General features: G+C 40.6%; 1 protein-coding gene across 6 annotated transcripts in view; it reads right to left on the bottom strand.

Moving 5' to 3' along the window:
* Positions 1 to 5356: 5356 nt before the first annotated feature.
* Positions 5357 to 14834, bottom strand: part of ZMIZ1 (zinc finger MIZ-type containing 1) — a 337858-nt gene continuing 328380 nt past the window's right edge. For 5 of the 6 annotated variants that reach the window (XM_066554169.1, XM_066554171.1, XM_066554173.1 and 2 more), the window contains 2 exons: positions 13435 to 13683; positions 5357 to 9947 (listed from right to left, as the gene is read on the bottom strand). In XM_066554169.1, coding sequence (XP_066410266.1) covers positions 9840 to 9947; positions 13435 to 13683 — 357 coding nt within the window. In that variant the 3' untranslated portion in view covers positions 5357 to 9839. The remainder of the gene's footprint in view (positions 9948 to 13434; positions 13684 to 14834) is intronic. The other variant, XM_066554172.1, reaches the window with a different exon arrangement.

The raw sequence follows: 14834 nt of genomic DNA, 5'->3' as shown, positions 1-14834 counted from the left end.
ATTTCTGATTCTAACTGTCCAGCTGCATGCCTGCTCAGTTGTGACACAGGAATGTGGGTTAATTGTTAATCTCGGATTGATGCTGTTGGCAGATGTGATAAGATTGCATTTTGCAATCTACCTACTGCAAGAATCCAACCATATGGAACTCAGAATGGTCTGTGGCCCATTTTGATATGCTCTTCATGGGGCTGTGTACTTGGACCATGCCAATAAAATCTCAAATACAGGCTGGAGCAATCTACCATTAAGTGCATTGCACAGGAACATCACTTGATACTGTGATACAGGGAGTTCCCACGATACTGGTTTTGACATTCATAAGAATGAATGCACATATGGGACGTGGTTATCTCAAGGACTCTGCTAATCAGGACTGTTAGAATAAGGAGAGGTCATACAGGTACTCAGCTTGATTTTAAGTGAGGAGAGCAGGAATTTGCAGTGGGCATTTCCACTCTCCACCTGTAGAGCCTGGATGTGTGGCACTTCAAAAGACTCAGCCTAATATTTTCTTCAAGGTTTTGGCTAAGCTGGAAGATGAGTGAAGAGCTGGAAAGGAACTCTGTGATCTCTGCCTGTGATTTGCATTTATTTATGAATGGGGATTGGAGTGGGGGAGATGGTGAAACACCTCCATTGCACTAAGTGATTGCAGTGTGAAATTAAACTATACAAGAGCTCAAAGGGCATAGAGTGGCCACATGGGTACACTTAAGGATAAAAAGAAAAAATGCTAATAAATATTTCCCCAGATCCAGGTTTCCTCTTAGGAACTTGTAGTAATTCAGCTCACTACGTGAACATTCTCTCCAGCACACATTGTACTTAAAGGAGCAGTTTCCCCACATGACTTCATTCTAATTACCTACAAATAGTCATACAAGAAAAACCTCAATCCACTCATGCTCTTTACAGCTGTGATTAGCATTTTCATTTCAGAACTTCTGAGTGACATTGCTTCCCCGGAATTCATTACTCAATCTCCCTGCATAATCCATGGCAGCCCGCTGCTGATGTGTCACAGTGCCTCTATGCAGTGCCCAGAACACTGTCCATACACTGCAACAGCTGCCAACAGATAGATCACATCAGCCTGGCAAAGCACTTAGGACATTTAAAATGCCTGTTTTTAGATTCTAGGAAAAATGCAGCTACTACTCCCAGTGGCCTCACAAATCTTCAGGACATCAATAGGTGGTTCTGCCTGTGGGTGGGAGAGACCCTGCATACTTAAAAAGCAGTATTAAGAGTTACAGGAGCCCTTCTACCTCTAAAACCACAGAAATTTCAATTGTAACACAACTTGAAATTTACAGGGATCAGTTAAGTTAATTTACCACCTCTGCTTTGAGGAACAAGCAATTAGGGAATAGTATCAGAAATACTTTAAGAATGGGTTAGTCATGATACTTCATGCTGTATGAGTAAGATAAGACTGGAGCTTTCATCAGCTGCCTGGTAAAGACTTGGGTTTTCTTTGCATTTGTCTTGTGTCCCAATCTATAAATATAGATCTAATATATAGAGATATATATAATACAGATCTATACCTATATTTATATGCATAATATAGATATAATATGCATTTTGTATAGCATATCTTTGAGGTAACAGCTGTCTTTGTACCTTGTATAAGATAAATTATCCTGTCTGCTCTAAACTAATTCTAATATTCCACCAGTTATTCTGTAACAAACAACTCTGCTGGAGCAACCTCACCACACAGAATTTGAGATTCTTCTCTGCTTTTTTGTCATTTCCCTACTGAAAGCTTTGCTTCCTTTCAGCATGTACCAGCAGCACTACATGAGTTAGCATGGAACCTGATGACGTCCTTGTATGACATAACTGTGCGTGGCCATCACCTGAACACACAATGTGCCACCAGCTGAGCTCAGGTTGTCAGATGCAAATTAGCATGTGTCACATTTACAGTCCAAGAACATCACCTCTGAATAATGAAGTATTTGGTGAATTATTCTGAAGCTAAGGGTAAGAAATTCTCTTCTCTGACTCAGTGGCATTTCTGCACATTTTGTCATCAGTTTGATAGTGGCAATGGAAGCCATGCTTCTTCCCAGAGGGAACATCATTCATAACTTGGAAAGGAAAACTGCTAGGAGTTATTGTGAAGGAATGTGTTCTGAATGACTTTATGAACTGCCAGTCACTGACTAGGAAGCTCACCAGATGTGTAAATGTGTAAAATTTGCTGATTTTCCATGTCGTAAAAACGTACATTCTGAGAAACACATAAGTAAGGAAAGGGAGCACTGATTATAATTTTGAAATATTAAAAAAATTGAATAAATTTAAATATGCATTAAAAACATACTCAGATTTCAACTCCAGCATTTATTAAATAAATATAGTGAATTTCAATTATTTTTGCAAACCAAAATATAAAACAATTACATTTATCTTTTTCTAGTGTTTAACTAGTTAAAATTTCTTAAAATTAGCAACCTGTCTCTGTGTTCCCAATAATCAATGTCTTCATATGAGACCAAGGCAACAAATTAAATGTACCAGAATATTTTAGCAAAATCTAAAGCAACCAGCATAATGAAACAGCTATGGACAAACTGGAAAGTCTAAACTGTAAAATTGAATTAAAAATAACTCTGGCCTAGGGGAAAATCATAATTGATAATCCTAAATATACCTCTTAGGATGTCTCATAGCCCCAAAAAGGTGCAGAGAAGCCAATGTATTTAGGAGTGGTAAATAGTAGCGTTAACTTTGCTGTGTGTGACTGGATCTATCAAAAAGCACAGTGAGTTGAGTACTTGGAAAGATACTGGACAAACCAAGTAGACATATTCTACAGACAGGGGAAAGAGCCTTATCTCATCTAGTCCATGAAAGGGAAGGGTTTTAACAGAAGGCTGTACTTAAATTGTAGGAAACCAATTATGGACTAGGCAAGGAGTACCTGGAAATGCGGATGAGCTACGTGGCAAACCAGCCTGACAGCCACGCTGTGTGCTAACACAGCCTGCACGAGCTGTGACCTAATTGCTGGCTGCTTGCTTTACAAACAAAATTGCATCATTGATCAGGTTCCTTGGGGGCCACTTTTATATTCCCCTTGAAAATTCTGTAGACTGATGGAAACAAGATATCTCAGCAGAAGCTTTCGGTGGTCTGCATGAGACAAGAAAACTCTTGTGTTCTTTTTAGACAGTACAAATATGAGTAGTGCATTGATGCAATGACACATATTAGGAACAGTATCCTACATAAGAGTCAGTAGGATTTTGGTGACATAAAGTGGAAAACTGTAATAAGCTAACACATCAGTAATAATTAAAACTGTAAAAAAGAAAGGTTCATGACTGGAAGTTCATAATGCAGAAAGATTTGTAGAGATGTGGAATTTAAGCAGATAAAAGAGAAGTGAATTCTGGTTAATTACACATACAAATATAAGCTTAGGCACACAAATGTAAAAACCACATTCTTTAATTTTAAAGGGAAACAGAGAAGAATAACAAATTAAAGAATTATATATAGAATATCAGGTGAGAGTTGTACAGCTGCTTTATATGCTGACTAGGTTACTTTACATGAAAGCAAACAGCTCTATGCACAGGACTCCATCCCCATTGTCCAAGCAGAAAAGAGACAAGGGGTCTGTCCCCCTTTCACGTTCCTAATTGTTTTCAATGTGTTACTCCTGTAAAAAGCATGGTCAAGTGCATGGCAACAGAACATAATGTGCATAAACAAAATAACGTGAATCAGAGATCCATACTGATGAGGAAGAGCAGAGAAGAAATGCAGGGAAATAAGCTTGTTCTGAAGTTGTTCGACAATTGATTAGCATGTAGATTAACAGAGAAGTCACAGACAGATACTCGTGTAGGTGGCTCTCTGGAAGCAGAGTGCATGACACACAGAACACACTGCCAGGACATGGGGCAGGAGACACCAGCAGCAACTGTATACACACATCTTACCTAGCCTGGGGTCCTCAGGTGACAGCTGGGAGAAATACCACTTTCAGGATTGTTGCAGCCTCTGCAGACTTCAAAGGAAGCTTGAAAAATGAACAGTGCTTAGGGACATCACGAGCTTTCCTCCAGCTGTACAGTACCAAAGTCAGTTTGCACTACGTCTTGTTGGCACTTCTGGGGAGCTTCCAGGAAAACAATACCAAAACCAAAACAGTTATTAATTATGGGCTGAAATGGATAAATACTTTTTCATTCATTACAGTGTACACAGTAACTTTGTTCTATTATGTTATCCTAAAAAACTCCACTGGAATGGGTAGTGCCGCCAAGGAAGGCAGAAATTCAGAGTCAAAAACAAATGATTTTTCCCAAAATTTTGAGAAACTAAATCTCTAGATTTATACATACATACATACATATAGACACACACACACACACACACATATATATATATATATATATATATATACACACACACACATATATATATACACACATAAAGTGTGTGTATCTCAATCAACAAAGACTAGTGCCCTTGTGGAGGTGTGGAATAATTGCTATAAGTGCTTGCATTGATAGATAGATACTCATACTGTAAAATGGTTGTTTGTTCCCAGGTATTTGAATGTATTTCAAAGGTGGGTTCTGCCTAAACACCTTCAGAAATGCCATCTGCAAATCCAGAGGTACTCAGTAGATCGGTTAACCCAAGTTCTCAGATGCAGTGATGGCTGTGGCTCCATTCAGTGCAGAACTCCACCAGGACAGGACCTGTGTGTGTTGCTGATATCCTGTGAGTACTCCTTGTGTCACCATTCAGGCAGCAGCTTACAGCTGAACAGGTAGGTAAATTAAGCAGATTTGTAACTCATAGGTTGCATTTAGAAACCAAATGCTTCAACTTTAAATGGAGATGCATTAAGAAAAAAAATTGTCTAATTTCACTTTATTAACAGGTTCAAATTGAAAGAAAACTATCAAATTTGGAAGAATTTAAAACAAAGGTGCTGGTTGTTTAATATCTCCACATGTGCCAATTCCAGAGAGAAGACATCCTTTCCTCTTATTTATATCACATAAAGACTTAATTTCAAAGTAATTATTACTTGTCTGGGAGAGAGGCAGTGCCCTGCATACTGAACAACAAGTTACCAATGCCTTGCTTGGCAGGGACATTTTTCTGTGTGATCCCATATTTGCATTCATAATCTTTTCTTTTATCTTTGGTCTCCAGGGTGGTTCCCACCTTTCCCTTCCTTCACCAAGTCCTGCTCTGATAAAAGGTACACCTCATGCAACTGACTTCCACTTCCAACTCAAACCAGGGAGAGCAAAGGGGAAGTTCATGGTTTCAAAAAATGAAACTCAAAATTTACAAAGCAGCTGCCAATTAGTCAGACCTTAATTTTGCAAATTTATTTAGGAAAAGAAATTTAACATGAGCAAATGAGAATACTTCAGTGTTACAACAGAGTATATAAATGTCTAGCAATAGTCAAATAATTTGATCTTTAAATACAAAATAACCACATGAACACCTAATATACAGGTTTCATCTGAATACATATTTATTAGATAAATATTAGGTTGTCACATCATCTAACTACATACAGTTTTGCAAGACTAAAAATCACAATTATTTTTTCTGACCAGTTTAAAGTATGAAATGATTGCATTGTACTGTACATACAATGTACAAACAAAGACAATGGCCATTTTTGCATGTTACCTCAGATTGTACTTTTTTTTTTTAATTCTCCTCTGATCGTGATATCAAAAATTGTACAAAGTATGAATTTGGTTACAATTTTTTTTTTTTTTTAATCCCCGTATTTTTCTTCATTATTTCTGTAGCACCCTAAAAATACACAGGTGATAGACTAGTACACGTAAGCTAAATATTACATGTAGATAAAACAAAACAAAACAAAGGATCAGAGTATATTACAGAAGTGAAAGTGGAACAAATGCTGAGACTCCACAAACGCTAACAAACAGGATTCATTTTCCACATAAGATGGAGCTTCAAGCTTTTTTTTCCTGCGAAATAAAAACAATGCACATTCCAAGGAAAATGAATGCATTTCTGTTAACATGTCTCTATTTGTCATTTACATATGTACAGCTGTCCCTTGAGTCTCCGCTGCAGACACTGGCGTGTACTGTCAGTCCTATAATAATGTCTTGGCAGCAGAACTGTAGATCTCTGTGGGTTCTTTCCCAGATGAACTTCCATAGGGAAACGATTAAAAGGTAAACAAACAAAAAAAAAAAAGAAGAAAAATACTACTGGAATCTCATATAATAATTAAGCTTTAAAAGAAATGACTGTGATTACCCTATTTGCTAGGTTTTTTTCTCTAAACTTTCGTACGGCAGTGAACAGATAAAAAAATAACTAAATTTTCAGAAGCTTTTTCATAGTGACTTCCCTATACAGTACCTGATTTTAGGTGACAGGTAAATTTTAAAACCGTCTCAAATGTCCAGCGTTTGGGTAATGGGTAAAAATTGTACTTTCTTTTTTAAGTTCTGCTTAGAAACCAAACATTTCTGTAAGTTTAAAGATGTCAACTGTCCGCTTTAATTATCTATTACTGTACAAAGCAGATGCCAACACTGCTCCAAACATATTGCTAATATCTATGGGGCTTTTTTTTCCCTTTATGCTTTCCAACAGGTACTTTTAAATGATACATTTTAAATACTAGCAGTTAGCAAAAGGTCAATCCTTAACATACCTGGCTTAAAATACTAATATTGTGTTTAAGAGAAAATTCATTTTAGGTGACTAACTTAGCTGCTCAGGAAACAGTGGAGAATGAAACATGAAATAGAATCAATTAAATAAATCAGAGCAACCAGTTCCAACTAATAGTGAGAAATCTTTATTCCCAAACCTATGGCTTAAGGAACTTACCCCCCAAATAGAAAAAAACTAACTCTAAGGGCATAAAGTCAGTTTATCATTAGCCACCTCTGCACATGACTTCCAGACCTATATAAAAAATGCAGCAAAAAACCAGGGTGAAACTACTACAGGAAAATGGCTACACAACACATCTGTATCAGTAACTGAACAATGGTCTTTCCTAGAAATTGTGTGATAGCAGCACCACACCACAACCATATTACCATGTATTACACCAAGGTATCTTTAATATTCTGCACAGATCCTCTACAGGTTGTCAAGCCTACATAAGAAAAAAGACACTTCTAAGCAGAATAAAATATACTATACTGTTTCCCTCCCCCACCCACCAACATCCCTAAGTGTCTTTGCCCCAGTTTCAGAGACTGGAGCACCAGTACAGCGATATAAATACGGTACCATACAGATTTGCTGCTTGCCTTAGTGCATCTTTACCTGGTCAGACAGCTGGTCCTATGTGTTCTGCTCACTTGGGCAAATGAACAAACTCTGCCATTACCAGCTCATGATCACCCACAGTCAATGAACACCGGTTGATCAGTTGGGGTTACTTTTTCCCTAGGCAAACACAATTATGTTTCCGTGACAGAGCTGGGCCCTGATTATCCAGGTACTGCTTGATGTATCAATTCATTCATCACATAAATGGATATGAAATTTGGGCTAACTTACCAAAAGAAAATAGGGGGGAAAAAAACCCAAAACCCAACTCCCTTATTCTGTTAAAGAACCCTCAATTTTCTTTTTTAAAAAAGGACCCATATTCTTCTTCAGACAAGGTATTTAAAAACACCAGCAAAAGTATAACCAGATCATGAAAATGTTGAATATTATCAAAGACGATACTAAAATATTCACAAAGATATTTACAATAGCAATTCTTAAAATAATTGATTTTGCATAATGAACAGCGCCTTTCTTAAAAAAACTTGAAAGAGGAAAAATATAAGTGTGGGACCATTTCTACATAATACGTTTGACAGATTCAATACTCCTACTGGAAAATAAAAGAACTAAACCGCCATTTCCTTTAATATCTACAGCAAGGTGCTGCTGACTAGCATATATATACCACAACGCATGTACAGCAGTAGTGGGAAACGTTAACAAAAAGAGCAAAATAAAACAAAAAATGCAGAGAATTTACAAATATGACTTTGGTGAGGAAAGCAAATCCAGAGTCGTAAGCACAGAGCATGCCATTTACAGCATTGCAAACTAAACACAGAGGGCTAGGAAGCTATCTAGTCAAACTGACAGGAACAAACAAAATTTTGCCTGGCACTTCAGTTTAAAATGCATTGTGGCGAGCAAGTGAAGGGTGTTTGATTGGATTTGGGAAGAGGGAAAGGAGTAGGGTCAAATATGCTTTAGTATCAAAAGAAACAAAACCAGTAACTGTACAGTGGGGAAAAGCTGAAATGTTGCACCACGAGGGCAAAGTTGGCACACATGCACTTCTTACACAGCTACTGTACATCATTTATAAGAGAGAGAGAGAGAGACAAAGAGCACAGAAATGGGCACAGAAGCAATAGGAAGCTCATGCAGGAGCAGCAACCACACGAGAAGCAAAGATCACAGGGGCAAGACAGTAATTGTGGCAGCAGGGTCTCTTGAGGGCAGTAGCAATCTACTGACAGGTACTTATTCTCCCCACACTCGGTCCTTCAGAAGAAAGAGCTCATCCCAGCAGCCCAAGTTTAAAAAAAAGTTTAAACTGAAGGAGGAGAAAAGGAAAAGGCAGAAGTATCTGTAACAGTCACGAAAACAGAATGCAAAGCAAAACTAAAATGAAGCTGTAAGACGTCTGTCCAATGTCAATGCCCCTTCTCAAGCTGATTATTAAAAATAATTATGCAGAAAATGATATTACTCTCCCTCCATCCTGCAATGATTTCCTCGCTGCCTTCAACCCAGCTTGTCTTACTATGCATTGTGCAGTACAGACAGTGACACAAACTCTTGGGGCACCAAAGGCTGTAGGTAATAATCAGGAACAGTTTGGTTTGCATCCCCCCTCCCTCTATTTTCCATTATGTATGGCATACATGGCAAAAAGATCTATTACAGCAATCTCTACAGCTGGATGTTAATGCAGTCAGAAATGGTACTGATTTGAAACCAAATCACAAAAATCCCTAACATTGCAAACTTTAAAAAAAATTTTCCTGGGTGCTTCCAATCTGTGTGCTGGGCCAGAGGAATCCTCTGTAAAGAGATGGTAAAGATCCCTGCGCTTGCAGAAATCCCAACACCCACGGCCGCGGCCTGCAGAGCTCAGGACTCCGTTACTGAAGTGGCATTAGCTACGCTGCTGGCTCCCTCTGACAGGCCTGCGTGTCATCCCTAACTCTGCCACTTGACTGTAGGATTTGTGCTTTTTTGAGCTTTGTAGGTATTTTTTTCATTTTGTGTGTGGCCAAGACAATTATTCCAAGGCAAACCCATGGCTGGAGGGGGGCAGAGGAGAGGTGGGGTAGAGGGAGATACAGTTTCAAAAAAATGGAAGAACAAGCATTGTAAAGACACTCTGAGACAGGTCAATTAAAGACAGTTCCATTCTGTTGATTTTTCTTCCCTTGCCAAGATTCGGTTTTGCCAAGATACTTCACACTATGTTTATCACAGAACTCTCTCTCTAGAGGATGAACACCAAATGGGGTTTCCAATAACTGCACAACTGTCTATGCTTCTTTGTCACATGTAGCATGGCAGACTCGGAGATTACTGCATTTATTTAACTTTTGTATTATTTTCTCCCATCACTTTCGCAGTCTTTGAAGCTAACAAAAGCAGTTCTGAGATGAAGAAAGCAGGGAGTGCACCATTGGATCGAGTTGTGAGGTTTTTTTCTTCTCTTGTGGAAAAGGAGTGTTAAGATTCCTCGCTGTGCAGCCACACATGTGTGAACAAGTGAAAAGGATGGGAGAATACATATGGTTTCAGTTGTTCTCAAAGAGAGACAGAAGGTCATCATTGCTATTGCTTGGCAAATCAGGAGGATCCAGGTATGAAAGCAGCTCATCTGGATTTGTGAGTTCTGGAAGCAGCTATAAAATACAAAGATAAAATAAAAATTACAGATAACAGAAACACAACTGAGAAAAGAAAGGGATTAAGCACCACACATTCCTGGAATCTGGTTTTCATAACAATATATCCAAATAAAACAGAAGGCAGTGTCACAAGCCTAACACCCTCAGATGATGCAGTATCCAATTGCTTGTCAAAGTCTCTGTGACTCAGTTTTCACCTGTGAATTACATTATCATCTCAGTTAGGGTTTCTCAAACCTCCCCATCATATTGCCTGGCTCGTGATGCTGACAAAACATTATGGATGTTTCCTCCCCATCATATTGCCTGGCTCGTGATGCTGACAAAACATTATGGATGTTTCCTATAAAACACTGCATAAGCATTTGAAACAAGCACTTTGAGTAATCCACATTTGAGCTTTAAGGCAGATGGACAAAGGTTTGTCTGGCTCTCACACATCAGTTCGACGGCCACCCAGAGCCTGCAACTCTACGGAAGGAGGCAGCCTTGTCCTTTGCTCACCCCCAGTAACTCCTCAGTGCACTGATCTAAGCTCTGGGACAGTGACCAAGGAACTCACCCAGGGTTAAGGCAACCAACAAATCAGGGAAAGTGGAAAAAAAAACAGTTAAGGAGGAGGATGGAGAGAGGAGTGGCAAGGCAGTTGGGTGGGTCCTTCGCCTTTCTGTGGCAGGAGTTTACAGTGGTTGGAAGTACTTACTTGACTACAGCATTACATGCAATTCCAGACATTTTAAAGGGTCACAGGTGTAACACTCCATCCAACAGAAGATGACCTATTCTGCACAGTGCTTTAAAGTATCAAAATGAATAGCTATGGGTCTTCAATTTGTATTTCCATGAAATGTAAATAAACCATCACAACACATTCTTTTTGATCTGACAGATGACAAGCACATTGTAACTCCTGGGCTGTGCATCAGGCAATGTTTTCTGCTCTACAATGCATCTCGCCCTTTCCTAGGCAAATATAAAAGTGTCATATATAAAAAATTGCAGGGAACAGTTTATAATAAAGCCCTTTTATGTTCTGCATTGTTTTAAAGACAGAAAATATGGACTGTTTTAAGAAACTTAATAGTAGGTACATGAAATTAATTTTAAGTTGTTCAGTGTTTTCAAATATTATAAAACCAAAAGCTTAACCACTTCAATTTAACAAATAAATACTGTATTTACATGCTTCTATTACTCTTGTACAAATGAAACTTCATCTTCTAACATTATATGGATAAACAAATTTTTCAGTAAGTTAAACATGAAATGCCAAAAAAAGTTTACTGCTTTCTAAGCATTTTGAAAAAATGCCATGTCAAGTTTACATAAACAGAATCTCCCAGAAGGAATCTTCTTCTTAAGCTACCACCTCATTTTATTAATGGTAAAAATGCTATTGTCATTGTATGGAGATATGAGACTTTTAAATGTACTTCACCTCCTATTATAATTTTTTATGAGTATATCATAAAAAATCCAAAAAGAAAAAAAAGAGTCCAAAGAAAACAGCAGCCCCTCCAAGTGTGGAGAAATAAAAAAGTTATTGAATCTGTCCTACAATTTTACAACTTGTTCTTAAAAATTTGAATCATCTATGAGAGGGTGACCTCAGCTTCCCTCAGCCAGAGGGGTCAGGCAGCAGAGCTGGCCTCCTGCCCCACTAGTGGGAAAACCAGAGACCTCAGGAAGGACTTGCTGGGAACTGAGAGTGCTGTGCTGGAGCAGGGACAGAAGAGAGAGGAGTGCCAGGGCCTGTGAGGGGGTGATAGGGACAGAAGCTACAGGAATGTGCCAGATTTAGGGTAGAGTTTGAAGACGTGTACCCTGAGCTCCTGAAGTGCAAATGGAGAGGTCTGAGCAGTGATTTCAGCCTTGAGCCTCTGCTGTCTGAAGTACCTGTGCAGATCTCCCCTGTCTGTGCCTGCATCCATATGAGGTGGATTCTTTAACCCAGGTTAAACCTTGGACTGCATCTCACTGAATTCTGCGAATGACTGTGACTGTGCCAGTAGGGAGTGGGTCAAGTTGCCCACAGTACAGTGCCCTGTTTGCTTTGCTGCATGGGACTTTATTCAGCCACAAGACACCCATTATAATAATCCCTCTGATCAGGATCACAGGTATTTCCAGTAAGTTTATTTCCCACACTGTACAGCACTTGCCTCCTGTTAAGAAACCAGCAATCCTTCATCAGTGATAATCACAGCACTGTGTAAGTGTACAGATTTTTGTACTTTGCTTCTCACCAAGGAATGGGTGCCTGACCCATAACAAAATACGGTATGTTTCTTAAATACTAGAAGGAAAAAAGAGACCTTTTTTTTCACCTTTCAGTATTGCTCAGACAGGATCCTTAAGGGTTCAGAACTTCAACTGCCACATGAACTATTGTTCCCAAATGATGTGCACACAACCATATTGTGTGAAACAGCAGAAGTTGCCTCACTGATCACTGTTCCTGCAGCATCCTGGAGCCTCTATCTGTCCCCTAACCCCTTCCCTCCCCTGTGAGGCTACCTGCCAGCCCAGTGCTCCCATGTGACAGGGGAGATGCAAGTATACAGCAACAGCAAATACAGATATAAATCCAAGGCACAGAAGCAAACACATCTCTAAGGAAATTAACTGTGCAGCAGCAGACTTTGGAACAGACAGAAGATACACATACAGGAATGCATGACTCAAACAAAAATCCAATCCTAGTGCTGAGGATTTATGTTTTGGGAGGTAGATGGCTAACCAGAGAGATATCCCTCAAGTAAGTCACTTCCAACTCCACTGAATCGATGTTAAGAGATGGAAGACTACTTTTGGCCTTAAAACTAGACCTCAGTTAGTTGTGAGCTGCCTCCCATGGTGGCTAAGGAGGCAGAAAATGTCCATGTTGTTTACGTCCCTGTGTGGTATACTGGGAAGAGGAACTTATGCTGCTGAGCCACCCACAAGAGCAGGTTTGGAAGGGCACAGACTGTTTCTGGCTGCAGGGAGCAGGGACAGTGTCACAGGGTGGGCCAACACAGACCCCGCTCCCACTGGCCAGGACATGCTGCAGGGCTCAGCACAGAGCTCACTTGGCACAGCAACGCCACGGTCAGAACTTGACACAGCTGTGTCCCTCCTCCTGTCCAGGCACTGCAACAGCTTCACGGTCCAGGAGAGCACAGCCCAACCAGCAACGAGGTGGGAAAGGAGGAGATGGCTCCCGGCCTGGTGCCCGAGCTGCTGCCTAAAGAAACGTCTGCCTTGGTGCCAGGAAGAGGCCTATGGTTCACACACCACGCAGCTGCTCCAACCAGAGCCATCCGTTCTCCCAGCAGGTCAGGAGTGCCCTGTCACCTTGGCTGCAGCACCGGTGCCCATGTACCAAAGCATGAGGGATGGCATGTGCTGTGGAAGCGGCCCCGGCCCCTGCCCTCCCCGCCCTCCCGCGCGATGGAAGCACACGCTATGGCAGGCAGATGAGAGTATGACACAGACTTACATCCAGCGAGGGCTCCGGCATGTCGGGTGCTCCCTGTCCACCAGCCTGACCCTCTAAGGCTGAGGAGGGGTTAAAGGTCAGGTCACTGTGTGGATGGTTGCTAGAAGCGGCCGGGGGTGGCTGCCGGGACTGCTGGGTAGGAGGCCCGCTGTGATGTAATGGCTGCCCTGACTGGCTGCTGGGGTGAGGGACGTGCAAACCTTGCTGCATGGAAGTATGGGACTGATCAGTGCTGCCGGGATGAGGGATCTGCGGAGGAGGAAAAAAGCAGGAAAAGAAAGTGAGGCCACAAGGTACAGTGCTCGCAGTGCCTGACTCTGTAACTGCATGTTATAAAACAAAATAAATTAAAAAATGACACACACAACAAAAAAACCCAGCAAAACCAATCAACAAACAACAACAACAAAAAGAAATAAAAAAGCGCCATTGGAAAAGGAAACTCCATATCCCAATGCTGGAGGAAGTGTTTCAGCTTTTTGAAGGTTGTCTGCAAGGGGAAAAACACGTTGAACTTGTGCTGTTGGTTTGCTTCCTTGTAATGTGGAAAACTGTATATGAAGATGCAAACAATGCACCACAAAGAGAAGGGAAGGAGGCTTATGGGCGCTGCTCAGCATTAGCAAGGCAGATGCTTTTGCCCTAAAAAATGTTGTGAATGAACAGAGAATTTGTTGAATGATCCCTATGCCAGGAAACTCATTACCTGAGAAAGTGCATCATTTCTGCTCAGCTCCCCTGTTCGGTAGCTTCCTGATACTGCAGCCTATTCCTGTCTCAGCTCTTGACAAACATCTTGCAAACACCAGCTCTTCCCCACTCCTTCCCTCCTTTTCTTCTCAGAATGCCCTGTTAAGCCCTGTTAAAGGCTGAATGTTTTCCTTGCTGACATTGCTGGGTTCTGATGGCTGAGAGAACCAAGGCACTCAGGAAGCACATTCCCCACCATGAGCTGAGCTGCTGTGGGTGGCTGCACACCTGCTGACTGCAAAGTACATGGCCGTAGCTTCAACTAAGCCAACAATCACACTCTGCTTTGTATTCATGCTGTGGATGAATTGTCTAGCAAGAGCTTAGTGGTTTTTTATGCTTTCTGTGGGGAATAAGCTACCAATCCACATGTGTCTTCCTATTACTGAATGAGGGAAAAGTCTTTCTCACAGGACAGAGAAGCAATAAAAATGCACAAGTCCAATTCTTCCTTCTGCTGCATGTCACATTTAATGCTAGTGGATTCTCTGGGGCTTGACCTTGGTGCCATGAGAAGGAAGTGTCTGAATGCTTCAGAATCAGATATCTCATGTTAATTGGGCATATGGAGAAACAAAAAATGTAAACATTTTTTGAGGAATGCTACATATTGGACAAAGTGAAGCTGAAATAAAAGAACAAATACATAC

The sequence above is a fragment of the Molothrus aeneus genome, chromosome 8 (assembly GCF_037042795.1).
Source record: "Molothrus aeneus isolate 106 chromosome 8, BPBGC_Maene_1.0, whole genome shotgun sequence".
Classification (NCBI taxonomy): domain Eukaryota; kingdom Metazoa; phylum Chordata; class Aves; order Passeriformes; family Icteridae; genus Molothrus; species Molothrus aeneus.
The sequence above is the reverse complement of the archived record's forward strand: the minus strand, read 5'-3'. Positions and strand labels throughout refer to the sequence as shown.